A 12505-nucleotide genomic window follows, 5' to 3' on the forward strand; every position below is an offset into this window, starting at 1 on the left:
TGGAAGTCCCAACTCACTGACCTCAATCTGTGTTAGTCAGCCTGTATTCTGGAACTAGAACAGATCAGTAAATAAATATAAAAACAAGCCAATAATATAGATGTAGCCCCAGAACATGGATACAATACCAGAACCAAGTCTAATACAGTGTTAGAAAGAAAAAAAAATTAAAAAAAACAAGCACCTAGAAGCATGAACCAACCTCAGTACATTCGATACAATACCAGAACCAAGATATACCAAATACAATAGCAGAACTAAGCAAAAAAGCGTTGTAGGGCGGCAATGGGCCGACAGTGGCGCCTTGGAATATCAGAGAAGACAGACAAGAGTAGGAGGATTCATGTAGTTCCGTAAGACACTGCCACGCAGAGGAAGCTCATCTGGCCAGGCAGAGAAATTAGTCTTCTAGAAGTGCCCCGGGCTGAGGTTCTATTCTTGGGATCTTCTTGTCCAGGTCTCACAGAACTTCCTAATGCTGAGAACCACATCCGTTCCCTTTAGACCCATATCTAAAATGGCTGAATCCAAGGTCAACAGTAATGCAACTGAATAATTTAGTCGGACCAGAATTAAACTCTAGGATCAATTATTCAGGAATGTGCAAGTCATAATAGATATTATGGTAAGTCTATCCCAACGATGAACAAGTCAAAAATAGATGGACCGTTTTCTACCCCATGAGGTTTATGACCTTGCGCATGTTTTATGCTACAGTATGGGCCACAAGTCTTTTAGCTGTACTTTTCATTACATGTATAATGCACATATATGAAGACCTATGTATTATGCAAAAACTGTGCCAAAGCTCAAGACAGAAGAAGGTATCAGTGGTCACCCCGGCCACCACTCCTGCCAGGACCACATTCCTATTCTCAGCATTAGCGGACTCTTGCTTCCATTGAGGTTCACCCACATATTGTGTTCTGTGCACTGGTATATTGCCCATAACTTCCTGAACATGAAATTATACTAGGGAGTAATCCAGTACCCATTACAAACAAAGGCTCAACAAATGGAGGCCGAGTAGACCGGGGGTCGTTCCAGCCCACCCACCTCCACACACAGTAAGTCGGCAGCCATTCGTAAATCAACAACTGCCCATTAACACAGGCCGATCTGCTGATCAGTTTTCTGCATGCGGAAACTGAATGACAAGCCAAGTTCTCATTCGTCTTTCAGTCAAGGCATGATTTACACTGAATAGTCGTTCAGATTCTTGCGGCATCGCGGGAATCCGAGCGGTAATCGGCTCGTGCAAAAGGGCCTTAAAGCACCAAAAATTAACTTAGAGTGCTGTTATGTGAAGTGACAGGGAGCCTGGTGCTAGATTTTTTGTGTACATGCCCGCTTCCTGGTTCTTGCGGTACCCACCGCCGAAGTCCGCAGCAGAATCTGATTTTTTTTCAGAGTCTCATGTGCTCTTCTATACAAGAATACCAAAAAAGCAAACGGTAGACACTCAAAAAAAAAAAAAAAAAGTCAGATTCTCGTGCGGCACATGGATGTCAGTGTTGGGCATCAGGAAGCCGGAGAGTATAAAAAAACAAAAAACAAAAACTGCTCCCCGTCACCTTGCCTAACAGCACCATAAGTTAGTTGATGGTGCTTTAGGCAACTGACAGGATCCCTTTAAGGTGCTGATCATTTGCCAGGTGATCACATCTTTTACGCCGCACCAAAACCCATCGGCTGCTGGCAGCACGCCATCTTGTGTCAACGGGGGATGTGCTGCCGACCACAATGCAATGTCAGTTAGCACTGGCTCCTGGCAGGAAACGCGTCAGTCTAAAAAAAAAGTCTCGTTACTACATGGTGTCATCCAGCACAGTGACATGTAAAGTCTTCTTACACGGAAAGGTTATTGTCTGTAATGAGCGCCAATCGAAGACCTAGCGAATCAGAGTTTTTAGTTTTACATCATGCAGTGGATTATCCGAATGACTGATTGTCTGAACCAGTTTGCATTGTTGTCGGTGGCACGTTCCGTTTATACAAGGGGACGTGCCAGTGACAAATAATTCTTATGCCCACATAAAAGAGGTGATGAACAATGGAGGAGTGTCGTCATATGTTGTTCAATAGCTGGGCGGGTTTACATTGGGCAACGAACGTGTAAAAGTCTCTACTATACGTGAAGAGAAAGGGAAATCTAATTCACCAAGGCCAGCTGCACGAGAGCGGATTTGTATTGTGGAATTGGTGGTCAACGGAAGCCGCTCAACTCGCAGCGCATCCACAATTCACATTGCAGATAGGTCGCAGGTACCCGTGTCATCACCCAGCAACGGCGCGGGAAGAACGATTTTAAAAAAATCTGTCTTGCACATGTCTCTCTGAACGTAGTAGACCTTGCACACGTCTGACCACAGTACAGATAAAGACAGGAGACAGGTACGCGCAGATGCCGGGTGCAGTCATGGCCGCTGCGGACTCTCGTTTGTGTGCAGCCGGCCTCAGGTCCACAGGGAAAATCAGGCCCGCTACGGATTCTCCGTGGAGAATCTGTAGCGGGTCCCTCCTGCCCCCCGGACATAAGGCAGTAAAATCAGAAAAAAAATAAATAAATAAATAAAAAATAAAAAAACAACTTACCCACAGCGAACCGTGCAGGTCTTCTCTTCTTCGCGGCTGGATCCTCTGTCTTCGGGACGCCGGCAGCGTGCCGCGCGCATGCGTGGGGCACATCTGCAGGGCCGAAGAAAGAAGATCCTGCCGCGAAGAAAGGAAGATCTGCATCGCCCGGAGCAGGTGAGTTTAATTCAGGCGCGGGTCTCCCGCTGATCCGAACGGCTTCCATAGGCCTCAATAGAAGCCTGCGGGAGCCATCCCCGCGGGAGATCCGCACCTAAATGGAGCATGTCCATTTTTTTTCATGCTCCCGGATTTTTTTAAATCACTTTTATTGACCATCCGCAGGTATTTATCTACCCGCGGGTGGTCAATGCATCCCTATGGGGTGTGGATCCGCGGGCGGGTGATCCACTGCGGATTTAAAATCATCAGACATGAGGCCTTAGAGCTTCATCTCCATGCCCCACAGTCAGATGGGAATTACGGAGGGGGTTGTCAGCTTCCCTAGCTATTAGGCTCTCAAAAAGCTGGCCGACTGAATGGCTCAAACCGGTCTTACATTTTATTGCACCATAAATAGTTAATCATTAAAAAAGTATTACAATATATTCACAATACATTATCCATCGCACATAGGAGAAACACTCAATTCCATTTGTATGGATGCCTTACCAGGTTTTGCTCACACAAGCCACGGAACTGCTGGAACTTCTGTGACATCAGGAGCTGAGCGCTGCCAACAGCGCTGAGAACCTTCCCAATCACTGCAAGCAGAAGGCAGAGGTCACAATCAGCACATTTTAAGCGAGAAATGCTTATCTGGGTCATGAATTAGCTTCTACTTTGCCAGATGGGCTACTGGCACTATGTTCTCACAGAGAAAGGACTCATGGCAACGCCTGATCACCATAGGGGATTGTGTGCCGCCACAAAACTAGATCACACGCTTGTATGTGGATCTACACAGTTCTATATTAGGAAGCTTCTACGGCAGAATTAAAAAAAATAAAAAAAAACAAAAAAAAACAAACAGGATTTTTAATAAAACAGTTAAAAGAAACAAAAAGCAATTCAAAAAGGTCATAGCGATAAGGAGAATCATTACTGTCTATGGTAATCGGCTCAGTGTTAAAGGTCACCAGTCAAGGAATCCTTTAGGAGAAATCTGCTTAGGGAAAAGATACATTTCGAAGAAAAACCACATATGCTGAAGTATGGATGTGTGCTCAGATGGACAATGCTAGCGCCACAGATCCACACGAAGATTAGCCTCACTGTATATAAGGACGTACTGGGATGGATTCAGCATCGAATTTGCACCGAGGAGTGACAGGTTTTCATTTTTTATCCCCCCCCCCCCCCCCCCCCTGACGCAGATTTCGACTGTCCCTTTCATTTAGATGCAAGTAATATTTAGACAGCAGATTCTCATTCAAATCAATGGGTCATTGACAGACGTGGCTTTGTTGCGAATTCTGCATTGATTACGTGGTAAAAAGCACAGTGTGGACGGAGCCCTCGATTATTGCATATGTGCAGAATGGGGAGCTTGTGAAATTACTCTGACAGAGGCCTCATGTCCACGGGCGGGTCAGACTGCGCAGGCGGAAGCCCGCAGCGGAATCCGACCCTGCCCTTGGCAGAGGACCTGCTTACCTGTCCGGGGCTTTTTTCTGTACTGCGGATGTGTGCATGCGCAGTAGATTTTTTTTTTTTTTAACTCCTGTTTTTTTGCAGAGTCTACCGCCCATCCGCAATATCAATTGTAGACGGGCCGCGGATTGGACGGCTTTCATTAACTTCAATGGAAGCCACTCGTGCGGCAACTGCAGCAAAATAGAGCATGCTGCGATTTTGTATCCACGAGCGGTAAACGCAATTGGTTTCTGCTTGTGGACATGAAGGAATCTTTTTACCATAGAATACTATGGAGGCTTATTGCTGCGGAATGGAGCGCCAGCTCCGGATTCCGCAGCAAAAATCCACCCGTGGACATTGGGCCTTATGCCTTGTTCACATTGTGGGGCGTGATGCGAATATGCAATCTGTGCCGATTTTGCGTCAAATCCGTGTACCATTCATTTAAAGGAGAACCCACGCTGCAGCTTATACGGCACAGATTTTTCTGGGCAATGATTTGAAGACTGCATGGGGGAAGAGGGAGCGACAGGCGGATGGATGCAGATCGCAAATCCGCGCAGCTAAATGCAGGGCTTATACACACAAACACACTTGCGCTGTGTGCAAAATTAGTGTGCGCAATAAGTAATGCAAATAACTTTCAACAGGTTTGGTGGCACGCATCCTAAATGGTATTTTCCCACAGTGCATGCGTGCAATTAAAAAAAAAAAAAAAAAGGCGCAAAAAATGCAATGCCCTTCATGCAAACACACATCAATACACCCCTGTGAAGCTGGCCTAAAAGTGAAAGCCAGAGTCCTGAAAGAGGACTTCAGTTTCTATATTGACAAGTCTGCAAGGAAACGTGACGGAGGACTCCATTCCAACCATTATTAAATGACCCAATTTGTACGCGTTGCTGGTCTAATGTTAGCCGATACTTTTATGCTTTTGTTTACGATCAACTAGATATCTATGATCCGGAATGACATGGCGTTAGATGGAATACCTTCTTCACACAAGTTGTTGTCTCCGGTTTCCCGTTGCATCTGCTTACACCAGCCCTCCAGCCGTTCTGTCTCAGCCTGCAACAACTTCAGGAACCAGTGTCCGTCCCTGCGGCAAGCGCCCGCCTGGGCAGGCTCAGTAGAGGGGGGAGAGGCTGCAGAGTCCAGCCAAGGGTCAGGAGGAGGAAGGGCAGAGGCCTCTGTTTCCCCACCATCTCCATAGGAGAGGTGCTTTTTGGGGAGGGGCACTGGAGGACCGGGGGCAGGCTGGCGAGGTGGTGGGCAGTCAGGAACACTCTTGTCAGATGAATTGCTGGGCTCTTGCGTATCTGAATCTGTTTCTTGCTTGGACGTCATACTGCTCGATCGACTATTCCTGTTGGCAGACGAGGGAAAAAAAGGGGGGGGGGGGGGGGTTATAAAAGTTTCTGAAATAGTAACAGCAGGCAACAATAAAAACACAACACACACTATCCGTAGGGTATGCCACAAGGGTCTCTGGCTAGGGTGACCCTTTAGGTCTATAAAAAGAATTGCATGGAATTACAGAACAAAAAAGGACTATAGATAAAAATGCAAAATGGTTAAAGCAGTAATGTGGTAAAGAGATAGATCTACTTAACAGCTCTGGGACTAAACTACTGATCCCCTATCCTCAAGTTAGGTCATCAATGGTTGATCCACGGGGTTCTAGCACTCAGGCCTCCCCAATGGTTGATCCACGGGGTTCTAGCACTCAGGCCTCCCCAAGGGTTAATCCACGGGGTTCTGGCACTCAGGCCTCCCCAAGGGTTAATCCACGGGGTTCTGGCACTCAGGCCTCCCCAAGGGTTAATCCACGGGGTTCTGGCACTCAGGCCTCCCCAAGGGTTAATCCACGGGGTTCTGGCACTCAGGCCTCCCCAAGGGTTAATCCACGGGGTTCTAGCATTCAGGCCCCCCCAAGGGTTAATCCACGGGGTTCTAGCACTCAGGCCCCCCCAATGGTTAATCCACGGGGTTCTAGCACTCAGGCCCCCCCAATGGTTAATCCACGGGGTTCTAGCACTCAGGCCTCCCATCATTCAGCTAACGGAAGTGACAGTAGTGCTCAGGTGAGCACAGTAGCGGCTGCAGTCTATACATTGTATGGTGGCTATGCCCATTATAGCAGCTCCATCCTATTCCCTTGAATGGAACGGAGCTGCTCTCAGGCCATGTGACTGATGACTGTGGCGTTGCATACCCGAGAAGAGGCTATTGTGCTCATTCTCGCCTCTTCAGACGGATGTTTATGGGGGGGTCTTGACCCCGCCAATCAACATTTGATGAGCCATCCTGAAGATCAGGATAGCTCTGATCAGTTAAATGTTCAATATCCTACCCTTGTGGGCATCTTCCACCAATGGCTGCACACCACGACTGCTAAGGTTTTGGCAGCTGCCATGGTTCTATAGAATCTAAACGTTTAAATTATGTGATGGCTGTGCAGCAGCTGCCTGGCATCAGTGAAGCAAAGCCAGCCAACTTGTCCAGCTTACCCACCTCAATACCAAATCATTGATTGCACAGTGCAAGTCTACTGATAGCAGCATAGAAGGACATAGAACTTCCCTTCCCATCTCTATAAAGCTGAAGGACGTAGTTATCCACTTACCATGATAAAATGGGTACAATGTGCGCTAGTATTGTACTAAGTGCTCCAGCAAAACACCAGCTTATTAATCTTTTCTGAGAAACATACTAAAAGTGCTAGAGAGGGCCAGAATATTGATTCTGTATTTATAGCCCCGCCGGTGAGCATGCACAATGAGTTCATCTTGGCTGCACTGCCGCACGCAACTATTATGCAAATGTAGAGAACAAAAGGAGAACAAGCATACAAAGATCAAATGACAAGATTAGAGAATTCACATTTGCCAACATCCATTCCTACTGAATATTATACCAATACTAGTTCAACTAGCCTTAAAGGGGCCCATCTGCTCTCCTGACACGTGCATTGTACTAAAACTTGTATTCACAGTGAAAAAAAAAGTAATGCTGAAGCCTCTATCCATAGGTCCTTGTGTGGTGCTATTCCTCTGATACTCCTCCTGGAAGCCATGAATGAACTGCCAAGTGGGAGTCATCACCTCCCTTGTCAACAGGCTGTGTCCTTACAAAGTCTGATGGTGTCTAATGAGAGCCAATAGTATCAGACTGTGAAGGGGCACACACCCTGCAACTTTTTTTTTTTTTTTTTTAACATAGGGACTAGTTGGGGCTACATAGTGATCACAGTTTTCTACCACGCTAAACTTCTAAATAAAGTTAAATGTATTTAGTGGGATAAACGCTTTATCATCTTTCCACAGAATGTGATAAATGTTAGAACCACAGGGTTCATGAGAGCAGCGGCCCCCCAAAGTCCATCTTATGAATGGAGAAGTAGTGCGCACCGCTACGTTCACAGTCTGTGGAGGTAGCTGAGCGCTGTACTCTTATCTCCATAAAGGCCCTTTTACACAGGTTTGGACGGCCGCTCGAGCGCCGGACGTCACCACTAAGGTCATTAGCGCTCGTGCAGTGCATTCAAACTGAAAGTCCTGCCAGCGGCTCACTGGCTTCTTGCTTCCTAGGGAGTAGGTGTCACACAGGACAAGAAGCCGTCGAGCACTAACGAGGCTGTTTAAGCTGACCGGAAAGTCAGCTTAAAAACAATGGCTAACGACGAATGAGCGATAGTTTCGTTTTTTTACACATAACGGAAATTGCTCACTTTTGGACGAATTTTGAGCGGTAATCATTGCGCGTAAACGGGTCTTAAGTCCGCAGAAGTGAACGGAGCAGAGGTCACAAATGCACATTATTGCCCTATTCACGAAGGGGACTTGATGCTGCCATTTTTGCAACCACTGAACCGTCCAGCAGTCGGATCCTCAGCAGTTATGCATTTATCACATAGTAAGTAAAACTGAAATAAAGACCCATTTCTGTCCCATGGAGCCCATTATCCTACATTTTACAACTCCAAATCTGGCAGTCAGAATAGCCCCTGGATCAAAGAAAAACAATCAGCTGATGACTAGAGTTGGCTCGTTAGTTAGTGGATCATTGGCCCTTTTAAATGGCACAACTGGCAGACAAACATGAACGACCAAAGGCTATGAAAGAGGGCCTTAAAGGGGCATTGCTTTACCTGTGGGGTCTTCCCCTGAAGTCTGCACGCAGTCTGAAAGCTTGACTGTCAGACTGCTGTGTGTGAACCCTCCCATAGACTTCTATAGGAGGATGCATACACAGCAGTCTGAAAAGTGAAGTTTCCAGACCCTGTGGAGACTTCCCTGGAAGACACCGCAGGAGCCGAGGATTGGTTGAGTACAATTTAAACCCCACACACAGCTCCCCATCACCTCCTGGAACACAATCGGAACTTAGTGGTCTTCCATGGTGACAGGTTCCCTTTATAGGGCTGCTTGTTAATGAGGACTTGGAATCAGATTGATCTGAAAGCAACAAGCTTTTCTACTATATATCGTTTTGCAAGTATCCCTGTACAATAGGATTCAAGTTTACCTCCACTCTTCTTCCACTTGGACTCCGATGGACTGAAATTTGGCGGGAGGGGGCAGCTCGGGAACAGGCACTGGTTGTATACTATCCACCTATGTAAGAGAGATACAACAAAGTTATAATAAACAAGATAAATCAGGACGTGACCATAAAGTAGTATCAGGAGAATACATTTTCCTTACTGATAGACGATAACACATCCCAAGAGATGTTCCATCAACCAGCCTATAAATATACTGTCAAAAACAGTGGAAAACATTGCTCAATATTACTGAACGTGTTGCATCATTAACGGTAAAACAGAGTTAAAACCTATGGATACCGTGGGGGGGGGGGGCACTCCCCTCACTTACATGTATGTATTTTGAGCTGGCAATCTTTTTAACAATAGCATTTCCTTAAAAATGTTGTACAGTTTGTCTTCTGCAGTTTCTACATATCACTGTATATAGATACTGCAGACTGAGTCTCAGTAGATCAGTCAGTAAAGCTGGACTGTTGCTTAAGGCCCTTTTACACGGGACGAGTGTCAGGCAAACGATGTCCGACACTCGTCCCCGTGTATATTTGCTCCTGTACTGCTGGATCGCTCAGAGTGCGGTCAGCAGGGGTGCTGGAGCGGCTGGAGGCGAGTCCCCCCCCAGCCCCCTCCCTCTATTCACTGTAAGTAGCGGCTGCTTAGTACTGAACGGCTGCCGTTTACATCAAATAATCAGCGTTCAGTTTCAAGCATGCCTAAACTCCTAAACGACTGGAGGAACCTTTTACACGGAACGTTTATTGTTCAGTTTATCTCTGGATTGTGTGTAAACGCTGCCAGCAACTCAACGAGGAATGATAATTCACATGCTTATCTTAGTCGTTCAGTTTAGGCAAACACAAATCCAATGACAATTGGCCTGTGTAAACAGGCAGTCATTCATTTATGCATCCATTCACAGTAAACAGGCAGCTGGAAGCGATCTTCGGCGGACTCCACCTCCAGTCACTGAACGATTGTTGCTTGTGTTTTAAAACACAGGAGCGATAATTGTTGGACAACTGTCAGGCCTTAAATTCGCTTTACACGGGACAACCGATGTCTGAAGAGTCACTTGAAATAGTTGCTAAAGCTCTATTAGGAAATTATTTGGATGCTAGTTGTACTATGTAAAAGCCATCCTTGGACTGCAGCTTCCATATACAATGATATGTAGAAGCTGCAGAAGATTAAAAAAAAAAAAAAAAAGTGCAAACTTTTGAACTAAAACCTATTGCAAAAAAAAAAAATAAAAAAAATCAGCAACCCAAAATGCATGCGTTTAAGTGGAGAGGGAAAAAGCAAAAAAAAATCCATTGTCTGACGTGTAAAGACATTCCGATTGAAGGCTGTACAGCTTCTGATTTCGGAAGACGTCCGGCAGGGTATTCTTATTGTATATTACTGGCCGCTCTGTTGTTGGGGGCCTGTCCAATACTGCAGTACTGGCTCTAGCCAACAGGTGGCGTCATTGTATAATGGCAGAAAGAGAAAACCCCCTAGGAAACCGTGAATCAACAATTGGATTGCAAAGAGTCAAGTGAAACCTTTACTGGTCTTTATATAAATAGTAATAGACTAGAAGTATGTTCAATTTCCAAGCTTTCAGGATGGTTTATGTAGCTTCCTAAATGCCTAAAGAGATTGAAGCCATCAACAGCTTGCATCTTTAATCTACTCAGCCAATAAAAGCATCCCTTATCTCTACGCTGTCCTGCCTACACTTGATGGTTGGCACAGATCAGCACTTTCTACTACATCAAAGGTAAAAAGTATTGGCTTCCCTAACACGCAGCCAAATCTCCATCCTGCATGCAGCCAGTGTTACAAACTTCTGTAAGGGGGAGTAGAAAAGATTTCTTAGCACCTATATAGAGTGCAGTATCTGACTGTTATCACGTACCTGGAAATTGCACTTCATGATCAGGGCACACTTACTCCAAATGGTTCAAGGGCCACGAAAGGGACTTCACCATAATTAAGTAGCGTGAAAAGATCTAGACTAGCAGGTCTTTACATCCTTAACCCCTTAAGGACCAGGCTGTTTTGTACCTTAAAGGGGTTGTCCCGCGAAAGCAAGTGGGGGTATACACTTCTGTATGGCCATATTAATGCACTTTGTAAGATACATTGTGCATTAATTATGAGCCATACAGAAGTTATTCACTTACCTGTTCCGTTGCTAGCGTCCTCGTCTCCATGGTGCCGTCTAATTTTCAGCGTCTAATCGCCGGATTAGACGCGCTTGCGCAGTCCGGTCTCTTTCTTTTCTGAATGGGGCCGCTCGTGCCGGAGAGCGGCTCCTCGTAGCTCTGCCCCGTCACGTGCCGATTCCAGCCAATCAGGAGGCTGGAATCGGCAATGGACCGCACAGAAGACCTGCGGTCCACCGAGGGTGAAGATCCCGGCGGCCATCTTCACCAGGTAAGTAAGAAGTCACCGGAGAGCGGGGATTCAGGTAAGCACTATCCGGTTTTCTTTTTTAACCCCTGCATCGGGTTTGTCTCGCACTGAACGGGGGGGCTATTGAAAAAAAAAAAAAAAAACCGTTTCGGCGCGGGACAACCCCTTTAAGGAACAGACATTTTTTAGGGATGTTACCAATGTGGTGGTTTTACGGACCCATCTTTTTTCCCTCTAGCTACCAAAATTTCTGTTGCTCCTCCTGCCTTCTCCTCCGGGTTATCAGCTGTCACTAACGGCTGACAACCCGACCAGCTTCTGATTCAGTGCAGAGACAGGAGGCTTAAAGCGCTGCAGTAATTTTACATATGGCTTGGCTTTAAGCCCAGAACCAGGCGCCGTAAATTTACAGTGCCTGGTCCTTAACAGGTTAAGCTACGTACTCCATTATAACCAAGTACCCCCAAGACTATGATCATGTAGCTCAGGGTGAAAACCTACAATTTAGGCTGTTCACTCTCGTATTGTAAATCTTTAGTAACTCAATGGTGCGGACAGAAAATTACTCCACCGCACCCTTAAAAAATGTATAGTCACATAGAATCAACATGAGGTGGGTGAGATCTTACAGTAGGAACGAAATCTGTGCTGCGAAAGTGACAAATCATTGCTCTGAGCCAGAAATACATGCAGAACAGTTGTCACTTCCATTCCTCCACACCGCGGTGAAGAGCACTTATGTTTGGACTTGGCATTAACTACAAAACATCACCGACCCAAAAATGCAGGACCGGTTTTGCACCCAACAGCTGCATTTCTACATTGAACTGCTAACTTTTTTTTTTACATGGGTGGAACCAGTTCCTCTATGGAAATTGAATATAAAAGGAGATGTATTCTCACAGACAGCAATTACTGTAATGAACACTTGCCTCCTTTTCCCACAGTGTTCTCCGAGTGCTCTAATCAAGTACCTTTAATTGAATGCTGCAGGTATTTTTGGACTCCTACCACGGATGCACACGTCAAGTGATATAAAGTCAGAAATCGCGCTCAGCAGTACAAAACCATTATGTGAAAATAGTGTATACTCTCTCGGAAATAGGAGCAGGAAGTCAGTAGCTTTATACTGCATCAACAATAAGTCCATTTCGATTTCAAAATTTAATGTAGAATGGACCCAAAAGAGAATTGTATGAACTACAAATTCCTCGAAGGTGAATTAGGACTAGTAAAAGGTAGTTCGAAAACTGTAATCTTTTTACAAATAGGGTTTAACAATTTCCTGCACTGCATGCCAATGCTCGTTGTCCCGTCTGGTGTGAGAACTGGGCCATCTCTGCTGCT

General features: G+C 45.8%; 1 protein-coding gene across 1 annotated transcript in view; it reads right to left on the reverse strand.

Annotated features, from left to right (window-relative positions):
- DLGAP4 (DLG associated protein 4) overlaps nucleotides 1–12505 on the reverse strand; it is a 117432-nt gene that overhangs the window by 15315 nt on the left and 89612 nt on the right. The window contains exons 6-8 of the mRNA XM_066587634.1: nucleotides 8740–8828; nucleotides 5205–5578; nucleotides 3247–3338 (exon numbers count right to left, since the gene is read on the reverse strand). Coding sequence (XP_066443731.1) covers nucleotides 3247–3338; nucleotides 5205–5578; nucleotides 8740–8828 — 555 coding nt within the window. The remainder of the gene's footprint in view (nucleotides 1–3246; nucleotides 3339–5204; nucleotides 5579–8739; nucleotides 8829–12505) is intronic.

Source organism: Eleutherodactylus coqui, chromosome 13, assembly GCF_035609145.1.
Source record: "Eleutherodactylus coqui strain aEleCoq1 chromosome 13, aEleCoq1.hap1, whole genome shotgun sequence".
NCBI lineage: Eukaryota > Metazoa > Chordata > Amphibia > Anura > Eleutherodactylidae > Eleutherodactylus > Eleutherodactylus coqui.